Here is a 21763-nt window from a genome sequence, read left to right as displayed (position 1 = left end):
GCCCCTCTTCAGCTGTCCAGCTTTCACCTCCCAGTGGGGCTCTCCCCTCTGGGCAGCCATTATGAAGAGTCAGGAGTTTGAGGCCTCTCTCTGCCTGGGCTCAACCAGCTGCCCGACGGCAGTAACGCCTTCCACCCCTTGTCCAAACCTTCCCCAACAGCCGCTGCCAGTGAGGAATTCCATTTTCAAGGGGAGGAAAAAAATAATAATACCTGTTTCTTTTTCGCTTCTTGGAGCTTTTCTTCTTCTTCTTCTTCACAGGCGAGGGGCTGTAGGAGGGAGACCTGAGGAGGCAGAGGGGCATTAGGGACCGCAGGGCTCCCCACAGCCCTCCCCAGACACCCCAACCCTTACCCTGTCACCAGTGGCATCCCCACGGGGTGGAGAGGGGCCAGGGGCTGCCGGAGCCCCCTCAGGACGGGCTGTGGGGTGAGCCCCAGCCCAGCATCTGCTGCCCTGAGGGGAGGGTGAGAAAATGGCGGCGCCTCCCTGGGCCTGTGGAAACCCCCAGCCCCTCGCACCTCCCCGCAGGGTATCCAGCCGCCATTTTACACCCGCTTTCTTCCCTCACACGCGGCCGAGGACTGCCTGTTCCCTCCCACCCTCACCTCCTTCGCTTCTTGCGGCCGGATTTCTTCTTCTTCTTCTTCCCCCGGGCTGGCAGCGGCGCACGCTCCCCATTGCACGAGGGGCTGAGGAGGGGGGAAAAAAAACAACAAACAAAAATTGAAAGTAATAAAAATAAAACCTGAATCAGCTCACATGGGACTGCTTTCTCCCCTCCCCACCTCAGGGACATCTGGGGCAGAGACATCAGTTTTCACGGTGGACCTGGGGTGCAGGCAAGTGCCTAATTACCCTCTAACGAATAATTTAGTCACAGTTTAAATGAAGTGTCTCCTCCGCGGGGCTAATGGAGATATAATGAGACAGCTACTGTACACCACAGTGATGCTGGCTGATTATTTAAAACGTGTTTGCTGAGGTTAACAACTCCGTAACAGATTTATAGGTTTTGTTGCTCTTTGTAAATATGCTTTAAATAATTAATTGGCATTTAATTTGCATACAATAATTATTGCAACTATAATAAAAGACTTGACATATGTTAAATAGCAATTGATTAGAAATATATATTTCTTGAGATGCTATGGTAATTTAATGAGATATGCATCTCTTACACAGTTGTTAAACCTTGGGAAAAAAAAAATCCTCCTGTAAATTAATTTCTTTTTTAAACGTATGATGCCAAATCACATTACATTTCAATGAAAAGCAAATACCATGGTTAAATTAATTCAGAGCACTGGGCTGAAAATATGACAGATTATCCGTGGCTACTCATTAACCAAAGCAAACTCTCATGAAGACAGTGGCAGCCTGGGGATCCCCAGGTTAATCCCCTGGATCGGGGGGATCAAATCAACCTGTGGATCCCCTAATTGATCCCCAAATGGATCCACAGATGAAGTTTATGGGGGGCACAGCCAGCTTCCTAGGGGTCCGGCAAAATCAGTGTTGGAAATGAGAGTGCTGCATTTGTGCCTCAGTTTCCCCACTTATCACCCCACTGACAGGAGGAGCTGCTAGCAGGGAATGTGCAAAGGCAGCCCCGTGTTTGGAAAATGCTGTGGGATCTTCGCTGCAGAAACCAGCTGAAAATGGAGCAGTTTCTGCAGAAAGAACAAATGTTATCATTATTAAGAATCCTAACACACAGCAAATGTCACAGCATATTGACCTGTGTAACAGGGGCTGTAACAGGGAGATGTGGCGGGGAGAGTCAGGCTCCACTGCCCCCTGACACTTACTCACCCGGGGCTTGAATTATTACCAAAATTACACTATCAAAAAAAGCCAATTGCTTAGTACTTTTAATACACTTTTTCGCCCTCTTTGTCCTCCCAAGGATTTCACTAACCAGTAGAAGCACTGTTAGGAGATATGGCACACCTTGGGCTTAGTGGGTCTTTTGTCTGCACTGAGGTAGGAAAAACGTGCTTTCCAAGACAGCTCATTGTCGCTAAGCTCAGACATCTGCCCAAAGACACCTTAAGGGTCCGTGCCAGAGCAGGGACCTGAACACCCATCTCTGCCCCTCAGTTATCAGGATGCTCAAACCCAGCTCCCACGCACCTTCCCCTAACACAGATTTGGGATCCCCACAGCAAAAAGGTCTGGGTGCATCTCAGCTCCCCCTTGCCCAGGGCCACGGCCGAGGGAAAGCAGGGAGAAACCTCTGACTGTACTGTGCGGCTACAGGCGGTTTCTGTAGAGCCTTTCTCCCTCTCCCAAGACAAAGCCTTTTGTCTTTGATGTGGAAGCTTTTACCCTGCGCTGATCTGACTTTAATTGTTTCTCCACGATTGTAATCAAAGTCTAATTAAAAGTACGCTTTAGATTATTGTTCTGCTTAGCCTGAAATCTGAAGATATGAAATGTGCTTTCTTGCTCTTTCTTTCCAGTATCTTTAACCGAATAGAGAGCCTTTAATCCCAGAGAGAGTTTAGCAGTCAGGGCTCAGAGACCCTCGCCGCTTCATTTGCAACATTCAATTCATTTTTCCCCTCTCAAGTTGTCAGGGGCTAACAATGAACTGATAACGAAGCTGTGTCTTAATGAAACCAATGCTGCTGGTCTGATGTAGGCTTGGGGAGAGGGGAATCACCGAGGGTGATGCTCAGTCATGGGTACCCTGCAGACCTGGTAGCGCACAGGGATGCTGGCAGGTTTGCCTGTCTTCCAGCTGGGGCTACTTGCAAGGAGGCTGTAAGAGCAAGATGTGGAGTGGAAGCGAACTGCAGGTTTGCAGGTTTCTCCCTGCAGACACGCACGGGGATTTCATGCAATTGCATACATTTGCTGTACACTCACACAGTCGTTTAAGGCATCCCCAGCTCTTACAGACCCCCAGAGGAGCCGGGTGAACAGTCACAGACGTCTCCTCTGCCATCCCCCTGCTTCAAGGTGACCCCGCTCACAGCCCTGGCTCCTACCTGCGTGACCTGCGGTGAGCATGGTCTCGTCTCTCCTTCCCTTTTGCACAGCCATTGGTGGTGGAGCTCTCCTTGACTGCACGACCACTCAGCTTTTCGGGACGTCTGTCCTCCGCAGGGTACGACAGGCAGCTGAGCGTCCCACTACAGGAGCAAGAAGAGAGAAAGAGAGCAATAAAGGACTGTCCATTCAGCTGGGCTTGTTGGCTGAAGGTTTCCCATGTACTGGGGAATCCCCTTTCCTTTCCACAGGTAGGACCTGTGCTGCTGCGAAGGAGAGCTGCAGGTTGCTCTCAGGCCTCCTGAGCCCGTGGTGCTCAGCACCACGGTGGGAAATGGTCCTACAAGGCTCTGGAAAACCCCCATTTCCAAGCCAAGCTGCACCCCAGCGTGGGCATGCTGTGCTCAGCTTTCAGGCAGAGATGCCAGGAGCATCGTGCAGCCAAGGAGCAGCTGGACAGCCCCATACTGCGGGGACAGCACAGGGTCCGGATCCAATGCACCAGAAAGAGGCAATGGTAGCTAATCAGACCAGCACCCCTAGACATCTTCCTCTGTGTTGTGGGTTTTAGCTTACCAGCTCTGCAGAGATAGCACTGGTGTTGCACTCTGATAGGGGGGGAAAAAAACCAAAACAAAAAACCTTTTGCATTTCAAATGCCATTCTCCAAACCTGCTATTGCATTACTAATATCTTGCCACACATCCTCATCATATCATCCTTGCCAGCACTCAAGTGGAAGCAAACTTTTGGCAGCTAGGGAAAAAGTCCTCTTCCAGTCTCCTGCAAATAGGGTGCTGGGCCAGTAAACACACCTGGTCCTGCTGAAAGCCCAAACTGGAGAACCTGGGACAGCCCAGCAGGGCTAAAGAGAACCACCTGGGCCAGGCAGGTGCCTGCAAGAGTCCTGGGGAGACCATGAGAGTTGGCTAGGAGCAGAGCCAGGGCAGGGAAAGCCTGGGGTGAGAGGTCTCCAAGAAACATGAGGCTGGGGCAGGGTGAGTTGAAATAGAGAAAAGAAGCCGAATGGAGAAAACAAACCCAAACAAGCCTGAGCTCAAGACACTTGGGAGGAAAGTAAATAGGCTTCCAGGCCCTGCAGATGTTTATTTCAAAGAACTGAAAGATTAATGGAAAGCCATAAACCATACCCAGCAGGGGCGCTGAGAACACTATGGTTTTGATGTCTTCCAGAGTATTATTCAAATAAATAAAGCAAGCATTGGCGTGTCCAAGCCCAACCTGGCTGCAGGGTGGTACCAATGGTGGGTTGGGCTCAGGTGGCAGTGAAAGTGTCCCCATTTCTTCCCATTATCATTTTGAAGCCAATCTCAGGAACAGGTTGTGGGTGTTGCTTTGGGTTTAGCCATCCCCAGGTCAGCTCTGCAAGGTCCCACTGCTGTGTCTGCCACCTGACCTACCTGCTCCCTTCGGAAAACAGCACGCCAAAGCCCCCGGGCCATATGGACCCTGCCGGAGCAGGGAGAGATTGGGATGTCCCCCTGCCAGTCCCGCAACCACAGTGGCTCAGGGATACTGGGAGGGTGTTTTGGCTGCAGAGACCATCACAGCCATCACATGTAGGCTGTGGGAATAGGAACAAGGGGCTGGGGCCAGGTGCATGCTGCACATCTGGGGAGTTAAATAGGGGGGAAAGAGGGTGGTTAAAGAGCGATGCGATACTAAAATGGCACGTTAGCCCTGGTTAGGCATGGCCAGAGGTTTGCATGCCCCAGGGAACTTCCTGCTGCCTGCCCCAGCCGTGAGCAACACTGTTTGGGGCTGGAGTTGGCACAGGAGCACCTGCAGAAGAAGGGTCACCCCTCTCTTTTCACCTGTGTTTTCTCTCTCAACAAACTCCCACTTTCTCTAATAGCTGACTCCTTCTTGGAGGCCGTTTTGTAATGCCTGGACATTTAAGGATGCGCATCAGCCAAATACGAGCAACAGGGATCAGTGTGGGGAAGCTGGGTGAAATATTTCTGGCCCAGGACATGCAGGAGGTGATGGTCCCTCTGGCTTGAAAAACCTATTACTCTGCTTGTAATAAATCCCCCAGTCACTTCCCAACATCTATGTTATTTTTAACCATCTGGGAAGCTACATGGTTAATTGCTTTCTTTGTGTGAGCTAATTAGCTCGTGGCCTTTCCGGAACCCCTTTTAAGAACAGTCTTCTGAGGCTTAATCATTAGGATCCATTAAAAATGTCCCCAAATTAATGACCTGTGCAAAGTCTGGGCTGGACCAGCTCCAGCAGTGGAGGCGGGAGGGTTCCTCCCCGGACTGGTGACATGCGGGGCACCACTACCTTGCAGGAGGGACCCGGGCACGGCCGGTGATGTCCCTGTCACCCCGGCCTCCGCTCCCACTAATGGGATTTTCAGGTCCTGGGGTTAAAACATATTGGCCTTGAGGCAACGAAAGACTACTGTCCTGAAACGCGCTAGGAACCCTTTCTTCTGGGCTTGGAAGTAATTATTGATGGAAATAATTATTCTCCAATTCCATCAAAGGCTGGCTTCAATTCAACCAAATGGTCTCCTCTGATGAATGCTGAGAGTCACTAATGCTCTAAAGTGGCTGGTAATCCCCTTGTGTTAAGTTCCATAGACATTGATTGAATATATATATAAAACCATTATTTTTTTTTGTTGTCTTTCCTGTCTTTCATGACTGATATAAAAGTGCTTGCAGTTTGGAGTGAACAATTACTGTGGCCTCAACGAAGAGGATTATCACACCTTCCGCTGCCGGTCCCCACCTGCAGCAGAAAGGAGAAAGCCTCTGTGGGTGCTTTGCTGGAGCCCACAGAGACATGTGCTGGAGCAGGCAGTAGGAAGAGGAGGCAGGAAGGATGCCCAGGGTTTGTCCTGCTGGGGGGCAACAGTGCTCCACCATTGGAGCGAGGACCACAGCCTCTCTGCCCAAGGTATGGATTCCATGTTTGTCCCTGAGGATGCACTTCTGGCCACGGGCAGCCGGGCCAGGACAAGGCAGCTGTCCACCCATCCTGCCTGCCCTCCACAAGTTTCTCCATTTCCATTAGAAAATTTGATTGCTTGCACTTATTTTTCTTTTTTTCTTTCTTTTTCCCAGGCAGAAATCCAGCCTATCCATCAGACCTGTCCAAAAGCAGCATCCCTACTCCTGATAGGGAGACCTCACACGGCAGGGCACCCGCCGGGCTGCCTGCAGCCAGCTCAGAGCAAAACATGCCCTGTGCAACCTCCCGCCATGGATGGCTCACCTTGTCCCTTCCCCTCATAGCAGTCTCCAGTACAGGAGGGGTTTTTTGGGCTCATGGCAATTTTTGCCAGCTTTTCAGTGGCTGGAAGGGAAGCAGCAGGCACGCAGGGCTCTCGCCTCTCCCACCAGCCCAAGCCTTTCACTGCTTTTTACAACCCAGCCAGCCCACCTCCGCATTTTGGGATCAGATTTGGGCTCTCCCATATTTTCCTTCCCTAACAGAATGTGTTGACAGCAGAGGGAAATGATCTATAGCTACCCTAATAGAAATGATGCAGAAAAGGTCACTGGTGGGAAAGAACCCAAATATTCCTAATTTAAAGGGGGGTGAAACCACTATAAAACACTATGGCCATTTGGAAGAGAACGGGGCAGGTGATGGCAGCCTGCCCTGAGGTGTGTGGGGGGGCCCTGTTTATTTCTGCAAAGCTTGAACCGCTTCCCACCAGCCTTTCCCAAACGCACGTCATATTTCTGAATCCCACTGGGCTCCCTGCTGCCGGCAGCGCCCCGCGGAGCCCCATCGCCAGATGCCACTCCATCCTTCCTCCCTTCCCGGGGGGGCTGGCATGTCACCTCCAGTTTGTAGTGGCACCAAGGAGGCCAGTTAACCACGCTGCGGTCCCTGCATGCCGCAACAGCTCCCTTTGGGACTGGACATCACTGTTTGCTGGGGAAAGGTAGAAAGTCACTGACAGGATCGGCAGGAGGCTTTTGCGCTGGTTGTTGTACCGGAGCCAGAGGTGGCTGTGCCCATGGGTGGCAGGATAAGGCCACTTCTCTGCAGAGGCCAAGGAAAATGCAAGACCTTGCAAACTCCCATGTTTCTGGGAGATGCGCTGGGCTCAGCGAAGACCCTTCATGGAAGTTGTTAAAGACGTGCTGTGGCCTCCAGAGCCGTGGGTGAGCCCCACGGGTGAGTCGTCGGGGCTTAAACCAGCCCATCCATGGGGAAATACCCCCCCTCCCCGTTAGCCCCCACAGGATTGCACTGCCCTTCCTGCCCACAGATGGATCCCGGGACCCTTCACAGAGGACGAGGCAAAGGCACAAGGTATTTGCTGCCTCAGGGAGCAGACCTAACTCAGAAACCATCCCCGTTCCTCCATCCCGGGCCACCGCGCTCGGTGCCACGGCCAAGTGCCATCTCATCGGGCCATGAAATGTGGCACTTGGTGACACACGCTTCACCGGGAGCTAGACCCAATGACACCCGTCCCCCCCGGTCCCGCAGTGACGTGCAGTCGGGGTGGGTTTGGTGTGCACTTGAGATCCCTGCGTGCTGGCGTCTCAGCACTGCCGGGGCCGGGCAGCTGCCTTCCCCTGCCTGCAGGCTTCTGCGTCCCAGCCGAGCTCCTCTGCCCTGGCCCCGCAGCAGTCTCCTGCCACAAAGCTTTCATCAATCGTCCTTTTCGCCTGCGGTAACTCAGCTCCTCTTCTCGAGAGGAGAGAAAAGCAGGAAAATTGCCTTCCTAGTGACCTTTCAGCTGCCAGACCCTGCTACCAGGCCATCTCCCTACCCGCAGCAGCATCGTCCCTCACCTCCGCAGGATGGGCTCCAGCAGTCCCAGACCTCGGTGGCCTTGCCACAGCCCTTCTGCCCTTTTCAGCTGCTTTGCAAGCAGCAGCGTAAGCACGCTGGGGCCGGATCATGCTAACCAAGGCTTTTTTTTTTTTTAAATAATTTATTTTACTTTGCACATGCAGCTGGGTTGGGTGCTGGATGCACCCGGCCGCATACACAAGCACTTCGGAGGCCCCGGGCACTGACTGCACTTGGCAGACCTGCACTGACAGCATTTCCAAGCTCGGGACAGAGTATCTGGGAAAGCCAATACGGAAACTTTACTACCTTACCCTTTTCAGCCCTCGCTGGCTCCACATTCCCATCATCTCTACAGCCCCCACTGAAAACATAGGAGCAGCTCCAGCCAACCGGAGCCCCGAAAATGAAAAAGGTTAAAGCATCTCTGATGATCCTATTAGTCGTGAATGTTTCGCTGCCATTAAACCAATGATGGATGCCTCGCCAGGGGACTGGGAACATCAGCCCGTGAAAGCACATGGCATCGGTGGCAGGCGCACCGCCCCGAGGGGAAGCAGGAGAAACTCCTGCGCCCGCAGCCCCTCGCACCAGGGATGCTCTCGCTGCTTCTCCTGAGTAATGTGGAAAAAGTGCGTGGACACATGATTGAATATCTCACCTTTCCTCTCCTTTCCTCACCTGGAGGTTTTGGCTGTGCAGGAGGAGGCAGGCGGTGGGTTGAGGTCCCTGCTCTCCCGCATCCCTGCGGCTCTCTGCCACGGCCACCTCCGATGCGCTACTGCCTTGGGCTCTTGGCCCCGGTGGACTGAGCTGCTCCCGGGGTTTCTAAAATCCACCACTTTGGGCTGAGAAGCCTTTTGGCGCTGGCAAAATGACACTTTTATTTTCTCTCTTGCTCTCTGGCTTTGCTCATCTGATTGAAAAAGAAAATGGTCGAACCGTTCCTTTGTCCCGGGAGAGGGAGGGGACAGAAAAGATGGTTGTAAAGACATTTCCAAGCAAAAACTCCAGCAGATTTGTTTACGTAAATCTCTTTGAAATATGCACTAAAAATACCTCTTCAAAATTAGGAGATGGGGAAAATTGTAAGTGCTTCCCACAAACACACACACACAAACACCCCATGGCAGGTTCTTTCCCCACCTCATTCAAACCGTTATTATTAGTGCGGCAGGAGCCCTGCAGTTTGTTATTGAAAATTATAATAGCAAATAACCGAGATATTTTCCCTGATTACATAGACTTCAAGCCAGTTCAATTTTAATCTTCTCGCCACTATTTTTCCTGTGCATCAGCAGAGGCACCAGCTGCAGAAATGCGCGTGGTTTTCTTGCGGCAGTTTAAACACAGAAGAAAAATACAATTCTGTAATATACATTTTTCATCCAATTTTTGCCAGCCACGACTTGCCTCCCCCTCCTGCTCCCGGGAACCCTGCGTCCTGCTGCAAGCCTGTAGGCAGCAGCATCTCCTTTTGCTTCTCGGGCTCCAGAAAGATTTAACGACCGCTCTTAACGCATCCCGGGCCAAAAAAAAAGCAGCTTGGCTCTTTATTTTCCAGCAGTTGATTTGCTATGCATGGTTGAATCAGAACAGAGGAGCTTCCCTGCTGGAAGAGGCCCCGGTAGCGGTGCAGGGTCAGTGCCAAATGCTTCGGGGGATACTGTGCGGTGGCAGCCCACGGGGAGGGCTCTGTCCCGGGCACCAGCTGGCGGCGGCACAGGATGGATGGCTCTGGCGGAGCGTAAAACTCCACGAGGGAAAGCGATGCTCCCGTGGACCGTCTTTCTTAGGTAGGGTGAGGCACAGAGGCGAGGACAGCTTCTCCCTGCTGCCCACAGTTGGGTGTCCTCCTTCCCCCGGGGTACCGGGACCCCCGTCCCCCTTCCTTCCTGAGCACCTGGCTGCCTTGCAGGGCTCGGCGTCAGCTTCCCTTCTCTGCCCAGCAAACCGGGACGGCTCCGCCGACCGCCTGCCAGCGACAGCAGAGATAAACCCGAGGAATATGGCACGCGGTCCTAGCGTTTCTAAAGGAAACCTGGACCGCTGCCCCATCTCGAGCGGTTTCTGCTGCATCTTGTGCCTCCCACGCTGCCGGCTCGGAGGTCCCTGCGGTGCTTTGTGCCCGTCAGCACCTGCACACTGACAGGCCAGGCTTGCTCTCAGGGGGACATCCTGTGCCTTTCCTATCCTTAAATCCTCCTCCTTAGACAAATACCCTGGAGGTTCCCACGCCTGTAACGGAGCCAGTTTTCTCCTCAATCAGGGAATAGGAAAGAAGGAGCCTTGGCTGTCCCTGGTGCCAGCAAACACAGCTGAAAGTGCCGACATTGCCATGCCATACCACGGCACAGCAATCCTGCACATCCCTGATCCACGTTTTGGGGGACTCCAGGCTCCTGAGTGACCCTGGCATGGCAGGGACTGGTCTGAGGAGGGACTGGGACTGAGAGCTTATACTAAACCCTGCCATAGCCCCATGGCCACTCTCCTCCTGGCCGGCTGTCGTGGTTTAAACAGGACACCGGCCACAAACTGCACTCCCAGACCCCATCCCTGCCATCATCCCCCAGAGGAGCCTGGAGCGGCCATGGGGGCAACTGGTCCCCAGTGAAGGGGGCAGAGCTGACAGCCAGGCACAGGGGAAACCCTAAGCAGCCTGCGCAGAGCTTGCAATTAGGAAAAGTCTGGATCTGAGCTCAAATTTCTCATTAATCGCTCACCCACGAGCAGCGCAGGGCAAAACCATGCCAGGCGAAGGTCAGGACCGTGGGCCGGGAGGGAGCTCAGTGGCTGTGGTTGGGAAATTCCCGACACAACACTGGGAGCTAGAAGCCGAGGAGCACCAGGAGATGATGCTTAATGTTTTAGGAGGGTTTTATAAAAAAACAAACAAACTGAAGGATGTCCCAGAAAAGAAGTGCTTTGCCACTACGTGCAATGTGGTCAGGCTGGAAAGTACCTTTGCGCCCAATGGGCTGCACAGTGCCAACCCCCCCTGCACCACGGAATGTCCCCGGTGTCACCGCAGCACCCCGGGTTCAAGCCAAGCCCCCCCCCCAGCAGCGCCTTGCTTCAGTGCTGGCTGCTACGGATGGGACCATGCTTGCATACAAGATTCCGGTCCCTCGCGCAGGTTAATCCGGGATTTTTTGGAAATCACTATTCTCCCAGCAGGTCTGGGCTTGCTCTTTAGCGAGGAAGCCATCCTGTGTGCTGCCAAGCGATGGCAGGGCCAGGCCATGGGATGCCACATCACAGTGCTCGGTCATTACAGGTGCTCTCTGCGATGTGCTGATTCCCTCCTTTGTCCAAAACCTATGCCGTTTGGCATGGTGAACAGCAGTGAAATAGTGTATTTGCCAATAACACAGCTCATTAAATTTTAATCAAATAAGGGATTGTAAGCGCACAGTTACCAGGAGCTCCTGGGAGTGCTGAGAAGCCACTTTAAAAATGAATTAGTAATAAGGCACGTTGGAAGCAGCAAGGAGAAGACGGCTGGAGAAGATCCACTTGAAGCAGCAATGCTCCCTTTGCTGCTCATGTAAAGCTTTTTCCTCCTCTCCTTTAATTTGCATTTTTTTTTTTGAATTGCCACTGGAGGAAGAGGGGAAAACACATGGGATGTCCCAATACTCAGATAACTCCAAAACGCCAACCTGTTCACGCAGCTGCCGCCTGCCTGCGGAGCTGTCCTGGGAACGACTCCCGTTGATGTTGACGGGGAGACCATGGAGAAGACAGCCACCCCATGCATCCAGGCTGGGGACAGGGACATTCAGGTCACCGCACTCCATTAATAAACCACCCCCTGCGCCGGGACACAGGCATGCGTGCCTGCCTGCAGCTAACGAACAGCAATCCCAAGAGCTCAGCTTGAAACGACTCCGATGCTAAAAAAAATGCTCAACCCCTACCCAGGACAGACCTGTGGGTGCATCTGAATGGGTGTCCCCAAGCCGGGTGTCCAGGAGCATCATCCGAGCAGGGCAGCACCGGTGCTGCTCTGCCCCGTGGGGCTGCCAGACTTAGAGGAGCTGAGAATAACATTTTCTGCTAACCTGTGAACGGCAGCCAGTCTGCTGCACTTGGGGGGACTGGTGAGAAGGGGGTCCCTGGACGTCGTCCCGTTTGGGACTTGTCTCCTGAACATCCATCCTGCCACGATGCCCAGGGCCGCGCTGCCAGGGCCACACGGGGCCGGGAGGGCTCAGTGACGCCGCGAGGAGCAGATGTCCCTGCGCGGGGATGCGTGGGCAGCAATTAGCTCCTGCGGAAAGGAATTAAGGAACAGATTTCTCCTGCCGGAGACACGAGCCTGTAATGTTCCCAGCCCAGGAAGTGCAGTGGCAAGCGGGCTTCAACCCCCCGCTACTTGCTGCCAGGGGATTTTTATGGCCAGAAGCACCCTTTGCCTCCCTGTATCACATCTCCTATGTCAGCTGAGATGAGAAATTCCCAAATTGCAGCTTCATGGGTGGGAGGGTTTGGTTTGACTCCAATCTTCCTTCCCTGTAACACACCCTGGTCCCATGGGAAGCACCTCGGTGGTCTTGCCAGCTGCCTGGAAAGGACTGGTGAGGGGGTTTTAAGTTAAGGAGAGTTTCTGGGAGGGAAGACAGGGCCTTTTCTCCTCTCTCTGTGCTCCGAGGAGGGAGAGGTCGGTATGGCCATGCCAAGCCTGCCACATGGCGGGCACCGGGGCGCTCGGTGCTGCAGCACCCAGGGCTGTTTGGGGGTCAGAGCCAGAAAGAACCCCCCTTCTCCACCCCCAGGTCTTGTCCCCAGCCATCCACACCACCCTGCAACTCTGATGTTTTAAATCATCCCAAAAAAAGAAAGGGGAGGATATTTATCAGCTTGCTGCTCTCTAGGGGGAAGGTTTGGAGGAGGTAGGTGGGTGCCAGGGCTCCTGGGCGTCATGGCATACCCTGCCAGGAGGGGCTGGAGAGAATCATTTCACTTTTCGGCACATCCACCTTTAATTGGGTGTGATAATAATTTTATTGCTTGCTGGGATTTGTGAGGCTGAACTAATATTTGTAAAATGCTTTGCTATCCTCAGTTGAAAGGCAATCTAGAATGGCAAAGCCCCGGTATTATTCACATTTGGATAATCCAGAATTATTCATAAACAAAATCAAGATTATGCAAATATATTCATTAGTTCTCAGAATACCTCCAGGAAAATAGAGGAATTAGTCTTGTTAACAATTATATGTTATGTAAGTGTGTGCCTAAGCACGCATAGACCCGCGCGCTATCGGTGCTGGGTCACATTTGCCTGGGACTTGTCCCAGGATCTCAGAGCGCCGAAGAACAAGGGCTTGGCCTGTGCAAAGCAGCCACCTCAGTTCTGGGATATTCCGACGCCCTACGGCAAGCAACAGCACCCGGCACAGACCCCTGCACCGCCACCGCCCCACGGTCCCACCGGCTGCTTTTCAGCCAAAACAGCAGAGACATCCCCAATGTCCCCTCGGCAACCATCACGGATAGCCTACGCATGAAAACCATCACCTTATTCTAGCCAAAACAGCCTTTCCTGCCCAAATGAGGATTTTTATGGTATGTGCAGGGCCCGGAGGCTGAGGAGATGGGATTTGGATGCAGCCCTCTCGCTCAGGACCTGCCCTTTTCGCTCTGCATGAGCCCTCGCCCCGATGCAAGCTTGTGCCCAGCTTGGCCTTCTGCAGTTCAATGCCACCGTGTATTTGGGGTGTGCTGGGAAAGGGGAGATAAAGGTGCATTGAAAATACCGCGTGGTTTAATTAATGCCACATGCCTTTCACTGTATAGGTTGTATGGATTGTTAATTATTTTTATAAAGAAAATAATTAGTCCCAATCAAGGCAGAAGCTCTCCAGAATTACAGCTCATTAACTGTTCTCACATTTTTCTGTTCTATAAAAAGTCATGTGGTGCTGATGAAAATTATAGACCCTTGGAATCAGCATTAAATACAAATTCAGACAGTGTTACCATCCTATTACCATCAACCGCATCGACTTGGCTTCGGTAATTGCAGCTGGAGATGAAGTGCAGGGATTTCTGCTCTATACTATCTCTGAAAACAAGCACTCTGCCCATTAGTTTGCCGGAAACAATGTGACACCAAGCCCCGACTCAGCTAAGTACGTCCCCGAGGAGATGACAGCCACCAAGGAGAAAGGGGAAAGCAAGGCGGCTTTGCCGGGGATGGGAAGATGAGGGTTGCTCAGGTTCGGTTCAGCTCCAGTTTGCAGCGGGGCTGCTCCTGCACAGAGCAGGGGTGACCACGCAGGTCTCGTGCTTGTCTAAATTAGGAAGGTGAACCAGCTAACGATGCGGCAAAACTGTCCTATGGGCTGGGGTAGCAAAGCCACCAGTTCAAGGGACGGAAAGAGCTAGGAAATGCAGAGGGAACAAGGAGCAAGCTTTAAGCAGTGGGATTATCCTCATGGGACATGGGGAAAATAGGACATGGAGGGATGCTCTTGTCGGGGATGTGGGAGCGTCCCCAAGCCTCTCCCTCCGGACCATCCTGGTCCAGGCACCATGCTGGGGCTGACTATCGAACGCTGCAGAGGCCTCGCTCAAAGCCTAATTGAAAGAAATCACAGCACATTAAAGGGAGTTCAGGTCAAATCAATACCGACACAGTGGGGAGGGCGAGCGGGGGGGAGCGGGGCAGTGGCCGTGTCCTAGCGCCAGCTCTGCAGGCAGGGTGCAGGCTGTGGCCGTGGGCTTCGCTGCCTGCTTTTCTGCCGTGGAAAGGCAAGGTGAGACCCTCTGTCCCCTGCTTCATGCAGGACAAACCCAGCAGCAGTGCAGGGCGAGGGTTGGCAGCGGCAGCCCGCGGCAGGGAGGGGGCAGGGGAGCCGCGGGTCCTCAGAATCCTGCTTTTCAGTTTCCATTAATCAGGGATGAACGTGCCTTCGGTGGCATTCGCAGCCCAGCAGAGCCGTCAGCCAGCTCTTTGGCCCACGAGTCTCCACCGCAAAATTAACCCACCCGTCCCCATGGTGGCAGCTCCCATGCTGAGCGCCTGCCCATGAGCATCCCAACCTGCTCAGAGGCATGAGGATGGGGAAAATGGGGCTGCGGGTGGAAAAAACACTTCTGGGAAGCCCCTGAGGGCAATGGGGCAGTAAATACTGCCACAAGGCATGAAATAGCGGGAGCCAAACCTGCCACTGGCACGTGGCTTTAGCTTTGTCCCTGCAGGTGCTGAGATGATCCATGTTCATGGCGAGGGCAGGGATGGGGCCACAGCCACACGGCCCCCAGCACACCTGAGGGCAGGGATGTGCCTGGAGCATGAAATAGCTGCATCTGCCAGCCTGGACTCTCCAAAACATCCAAAAAGCCCTCCAAAACATCTGAAGGATATTCTTCACCTGCGCTGGCTCCTGAACCACGCATGGGAAATGTTTGGGAGAGTAGAAGGACCGGTCCAAAACTGTGCCAATGACTTCTCCAGCCATCGGAGAGAATGGACAACGGAGTCCCTGCAGCCAGGGCTGCCCTGGGATTCTGGGGAAGAAGCAGCCAACACGTCCCGTGTCCTGCAGAGCTCAGACCCCCACAGGGACCCCACCAGGGCAGCCAGGGTCTGGGGACGCAGGGCCAGGGGAGATCACCAGGAGATCACATCCCCCCCAATTAGGAGGCACGGGGCACACCCGGGCCAACAGCCCATGTGCTCCACCACTCCCCGGCGGGTCAGACTGCAAAATACTCGCATCTCGGTCATTAACCAGTGGCTCCCTTTGTTCCTCAGCACATGTTATCCGCCTGCCTCTCTGCTCTGGTGACCCTGCACCGTTGTCCTTCATTACTTGGCCAACGCGTGGCTGATGGGCAGACAAAGGCAGGGACGGGGCAGGTGGCTGCAGCAGGCAGATAACCACAGAGCCCATCCCACGCGGCAGGCGAAACTGGGCTGCTTTGTTGCTTTGGGGTTTTTTTTCCTATATGTTCCTGATTTTGGAGGTTTTTGGCAAATAAAAACCCTATCCCTTGGAAGAAGCAGTGCTGAACCCACTTGTCTTGCTTCTCCCCATCATAACAAACCTGGCCATGCTCTGATCAAAGTAGGGAGGACTCGAGGGGGACAAATACTTTATAGACAATAGGTTCCCAGAGTTATATAGACTTTATAGACAAAAGGTTCCCAGCCTTGGGGGAAATCAGCCCAAAACCCTGACTGCCTCCGGCACTCAGTATGCCATGGCTGTGGCCATGCCCGCTCCACCCGAGTAGGACTGCTCCACTGGCTGCAGATGACGGAGCAGAGGAGAATAAGTTATGATATATTTACATGCTCTTATACATTGGTGTTATATCTGCACTGCTTTGGCGGGCGGTTGGTTATACGGCAGCTCCAGGTGACCCGCAGATTAATTCAGCGGGTGGTCTTTAACTGTGAAATCTCTCATAATGCAAAAATATTTCTCTTGCTGGGCAATAGATAATTTTTCATCCTGACAGTAATGTAGCTAAAATCACAGCCTCCTCCCCGTCTCTCTTCCAGTCACACCCCAACACATGCGCTCCCAAGTGCACGCGGGCATGGAGATAAATTCAATACAACCAGCCCATTGCCAGTGCCGTCAAGTTCCACCAGGATGATGCGCTGCTGGAATTTGGTATTAGTGGCGGAGAAAACCTGTTTCCTCGTCATGGCCCGTGGGTCTCAGAGCATTTTCAGCCACCTGTGTGCGTGATGGGCATCTGACCCCAGCCCAAAGGTCTTTGTAGCACGCGCCAGCACGTCGCAGCCTCCCCTGACCCCAAGGAGAAAGCAGGACTGGAGGAGAGAGCAGAGCAACCCCGCAGGCAGCAGGACCCTACCCACGCTGTCCCTGACCCCTCTGCCCACCCAGGCACCCACTCAGGGCCAAATGAGGAGATGGCCTCCCCAGTGCCCCCACTCCCACCTCTGCCCCTGACAAAGCCCCCAGCCAGGGCTGGGCAGCAGCAGCTGTTTCTTCTTCCATTAATGATGAGATATAAATTAAACATGAAGTGTCAAACGGGTCATCAGTGAAGCAGTTAGCCCCAACGTCGCTGCCTCCAGACTGGGGATCCGTCTCAGCTGGCCTTAAACACCAATAGAGTTTTTGATAGAGCTTTTTTCCCCACGTTTGGTGTTTTTTTTAAGCCCTTCCTGCAGTCCCCACTGCACTGGCAGGGAAAGCGCTCCCACCACATGTGAAAAAAAGCCTATTTTTAAACTCCCAGTGTTTGTCAGCGCTTTCGGCTCAAGTGGCTGATGGAGAAGCCAGTTTTGCAGCAGCCGGCATCCCGCAGAGGGTTGCGTGCCCTTTGCCAGGCGATGGTGGCACCAAGACGTGGGCACTGCACCCGGCCACGCTGCCGGAGGTGGTGGTCCAGCCCGCTCATCCCCCTGGCACGTGCCAAATCCGCACCACACCAAAACCCTGTTATGGACGCTGTGCCACTGGGATCCACCGCTCTTCCCAGATTTCAGGCATGACGACCTCTGCGCCTTTGCACACATTGATAAAACCAGCAAGCGGGGCTGCGAAAGCAAATTGGCTCCTGGGGTTTGGCTTTTCTCCCTGCCCTTTGCTGGGAATGCCAAAGGGCTCCAATCTGGGCATCAAACCCAGTTCTGTTTTCCAGCTGGTGGCACTGCTGGGAATCGGGGCCAGAGTAGGACCCAGGGGACTGAGAGCCATGTGTGGGTGTCCCGTGGGGCAGGACAGGACTGTGGGTCACAGCAGACCCACGTTTTCCTAACAGCAAAGAGCCCCTGGGGTCTTGAGATGGATCAGGGGCTGTGGCAAAGCCCCAGTGCCACCCGCAGCCAAAACGCAGGTGGGATTTGCTGGCCTGGGTCAGGCTTTGCAATGATGAAGAGGTTTCAGTGGCCGCAGGGAGAAAAGGAGGAAAAAAAAAAAAAAAAAAAAAGAGAAAAGGAAAGGGTGGTCATGCATGAAATGATTTCATTTCAGTGACGCGGGGTTTGCATTTGATAACTTAATCTTATAGAAAAATGTATGTATAGAAAGGTCTAGCCACCAGACACAGAGATGTGGGAAGGGATAGGAACGGGGCTGAGCAGAGAAGGATTCAGCTCTAGCCATGGCCCTCTGGAAGGAGAAATCTCCCAAGCCTGGAGACGCCAGGAAAGAACGGGGACCCACACACACAGCAAAAGTGGGGTCTGCAGGGCGCCTTTCTGGGGACAAGCCGCAGCAGGACAGGCTGCCCTGGATGGTGGAGTTAGGATGGTGACAGCAAGGAGACAAGAGCGGCCACAGGACCCACCGGTGGGCAGAAGCTCCTTAGCAATCCCGGGCATCAGGGTCATCGCTGCTAATTTATTATTTAGGGCTTTGCAGCCCCGGCCCCGCAAGACCCTAAACTGCCACATTTTGCCCTGGCCTGTTACTCCACACTTTTCGGTACCTCTTTGAAACAGCCTCACTCAAGTGCTGGGACGGTGCTGAGCCCGGCAAGGAGGGGACCCCATGGCCAGCACAGCCCCCCAAGGTACTGGACCCCAGTGGGACTGCGCTCACAAATCCAGCATCCACAGCCGAGCCCCTGCGGCCTCTGCAGACCCAGGGGCTGCCCGGCAGCTGGGGGAGCATCTGTGGGAGGCTCTGTTCAAGAGTAAAATCAAATATTTCTTCAGAACGATCCTCCGGCCAGCCACCAGACATCCCCCCCCCTTTTTCTTCCTTTCACCTGATTTCATCCCTCATCTGAGGAGGAGGATGAGGAGAGGAGATCGGATACGGTGCTTGCCCCGGCGCAGCGTGGGCACCACAGGCTCCCTCCTCCCCAGCGATGGGGGCAGCAGGAAGACCCAGATTCGGAGAAAGCTGGACCCCACGTCTCCCCACGAGGCGCTGTGGACCTTAATTCTGAATGAGGGCTGGGTTTTGCCCGTGTTCTTGCTGGCGAGTGTGGGAATTGGAGCCACGGGGCCAGATTTGGGCCCCAAGGAGAGCACTCAAATAAACTTCTACAGGTCAGAAATTGCCTGTCCTCCAAACCATGACGTTTCCCACTGCCCTTCTGTTTTCCAGTCCCTGCGACACTGGTCTGGGGACAACCCTTAGCCCCACGTCCGCTTTTGGGAGCTTTTAGGTTAAGGTGACAAAACCCCACGACTGCAGCAGGGTCACAACATGCAGAGGTGGTACTTTTGGGGGGTACCCAAAGTCTCTAAGAAGTCCCTGTCCATGAGCTTGGGGCTCCTATGAGGGCTTCCAAAGGCCCCTTTCCCTAAATCCTTAGGTGTTTGTACACCATCCCACGCTGATGCACAGGTCGCCGGGCTAAGGCGCCCATAGGTGCTAAGCCCGGCTGTGCTGCCCGGCGCTCACTGCATCCCACCCAACCTGGTATGGGTCCATCCCACCCATGTGCCAGCAGGGCCACCTCTCTGGGGCCAGAGATGTCCCCTACCCCACTGAGGTGTCCCCCACCCCACCGGAGAGGCCAACAGGGACACAGTCCCCAGCACTGGTCCAGCAGAGGGGCAGATGGATGGGGGCCAGGAGGAAGGAGGAGGAAGATGAAGGCTCTGTGAGCAGCAGGGAGGGGGTCTCGCAGGCATCCCCATCTCTGCCCCTCATTCGGCTCCCCCCAGCCTCCCAGCAGCTCCCAATCTGCCTAATTAGCTCTCCCTGCTCCCGCAGTCCAGCTGGAGCTGGAGGGCAGGGGCAGACAAAAGCCTCCCTATTGACAACCCCTCTGAGGAAGGGGCTTTTCTTCTCCCCCTTTGCTTTTCTTTTCAAGCCCCTCTCCCCCCCTCTTGGGCCGGGGCCACGGGCTCATTAGCGCTTGGGCTCATTGGGAGCAGGAGGGAGCAGATGGCAGCCAGGCGGCTGGCGCGGCCGGCCCTGCCGTCGCCTCTTCCCGCAGAGCAGATGCCCGACCAACAAGGGGGAGGATTAACGGGAGCGGGGGGCCATGGGCACGACGAGGCCACCAGCGGAGGCTTCTTCCCCAGCGGCACATCCCAATGCCTGGGGGCTGCCAGCCTGCTGGGGACGAACGGGGTTCGGGGCCATCAAAACGTGGCTGGGAAGCCAGAGGTCAGGATGGGAGAGAGCTGGTCCCCGGCCCATCAGGGACTCTCTGCTGGGCCAAAAATCACTGCAAAGCCCATGGGGGAATTGCAGCCGCCTTCTGCCCTTTCTGGGGGTACTCTGACCCCCTGGCACTGCAGTGCCACGGCTGCTCCTGCCCGGTCCCAGCGTAGCCTTGGGGGGGGACCTGCTGCCACCCTTGTCCCAGCACGTTTGCCGCAGCAGAGCCCAGACCCGTCTCCAAGATCACCCGCGATTGTAAACCAGGCAGCAAAATTGCGCTTAATCCCACTTCAGCAACACATCCCTCCCCCCTGCCTCCGTGCGGAGTGCATCCTGGGGGATTAAGGGTTAAAGCACAAATCCTCTGCACTGCCCTGATGTGACCCACTTAGACCATCTGGCAGGGAGGGATGCGGGAGCCTCCTTTCTCCCAGCAGCGCCGGTGCTCACCCGGCATCACCGGCTGCCCCAGGAGCTGATACTGGCACCTGCAGCCTCCAGCCTCAGCAGCACCCTCGCTTTTCACGTAGAAGTGGATTTCAGCTGAGTTTGGGGGTGCTAGGATGGGGCAGCCTATGCCACACTGCCGCAGCTGGTAGTGTGGGAGTGGGGAACACAAACACCCCCAAAAGAACTCCGCAAGCCCCCGGACTGGCACCGGCTCCGGGTCCCTGGGGGACCCTGGAGCATCTCCCAGCCTGGCTGTCCCTGGCATGTGCAGGTTCCCCAGCAGAAGGGTGCTGATGAAAAATGGAGCAGCGCTGGGAGAAGTCAGGCTGCCGAGTGTGAAGGGGCTCCCAGCTACCGCACCGCAGCCGAGGTCACGGCCAGGGAAGAGATGGAGGCAAAAGCCGATCCCGGCTGTGGGGACAGGGCTACAGTGTGACGGTGATGCCCGTCCCCAAAGGCTGGGCAGAGACCGGTGGCACCTTGTCATGGGAGGTTTAAAGAGCATTTTTAGTTCGCAAAAGCCAAAGCCCCTTCCAGCAGCTGTCGAGTGGGGATCGCAGCATCCTTATGGACAAGTGAGAGGGAACAAGGGCACCCTGGCTCAGCGGAGGGGCTTGGGGCAGGGTGTGGGGGGGTCCCTGTCCCCGACCCGATCCTCAAATCCCACCCTGAGGTTTTACATGCGCTGGAGCAATCCCCCCTGTAAAGGTGAACATGGGGGTAGCCCTAGCCCTGCCTAACCTCCCCACACCACCGAGTCCCTCACCCCCAGCTGCAAAAGCACAGCCCCAGGCTGCACGGCAAAGCCCCGCCAGGCCCTGCGTAGGGAAAGGTTAATTGGTAATGCCCCTTTCCCCATCACCTCGGTTTTTCCTTTCACGCTGCAAACTGGTCAATAATCCATTTACTTTGGCAGAGCCCTGCTCTGGGCACGAAGCTGCGTCGAGGGGCCGGAGTACGCAGCCCCCCCCAAGTCCAGCAGGACAGGGAGGGAAGGGATTAATGTATTCTTTTGTTCCAGGATGAACCATGGGTTTAGTAGAGCTTTAACCCTCCAAACCTCCCAGAGAGCTTGATGGGAATTTAGATGGAAGAGGCTTTATCTCTAGGACCAGCAGTAAGGTAGTGGCAAGGGATGGGGTGCAGAGCCGGCTGGAATGGGGGGGAAGGAGGAAAAAAAAACCCAAAACACCACAAAAAACCCACCTTCTGCCCCAGAAACCCCACCATTGCCCCACAAAGATGCAGGATTGAGCCCTTAGCCATGCCCAGGGCACCTTGTGGGGATAGATTTGGGTTATGCCCACTGTGGGGGTTCCCAGCAGGACCCCCATGCCACAGCTGAGCCGCTTGGCACCCCACAAGGGCACAGCCTCAGCCAGCAAAACTGATGGGGAGACAGGCAGCGCTGGCCTAGAAACCACGCCATCACCTCCACCGCTGCGGGAAGCGCGGGGCCGGAT

General features: G+C 54.7%; 1 protein-coding gene across 5 annotated transcripts in view; it reads right to left on the bottom strand.

The window, feature by feature from the left end:
* The window catches only part of SRRM4 (serine/arginine repetitive matrix 4), a 50826-nt gene that overhangs the window by 26294 nt on the left and 2769 nt on the right, over positions 1 to 21763 (bottom strand). For all 5 annotated transcript variants that reach the window (XR_007506695.1, XM_049805540.1, XM_049805542.1 and 2 more), the window contains exons 2-4: positions 2997 to 3140; positions 609 to 692; positions 213 to 284 (exon numbers count right to left, since the gene is read on the bottom strand). Coding sequence is in view for 4 of the 5 variants with exons in the window: in XM_049805540.1 (XP_049661497.1) it covers positions 213 to 284; positions 609 to 692; positions 2997 to 3140 (300 nt within the window). In the remaining variant the exon portion in view is untranslated. The remainder of the gene's footprint in view (positions 1 to 212; positions 285 to 608; positions 693 to 2996; positions 3141 to 21763) is intronic.

This window comes from Accipiter gentilis, chromosome 7, assembly GCF_929443795.1.
Source record: "Accipiter gentilis chromosome 7, bAccGen1.1, whole genome shotgun sequence".
In the NCBI taxonomy this organism is placed as follows: domain Eukaryota; kingdom Metazoa; phylum Chordata; class Aves; order Accipitriformes; family Accipitridae; genus Astur; species Astur gentilis.
This window is presented reverse-complemented; position numbering and strand designations above follow the sequence as displayed.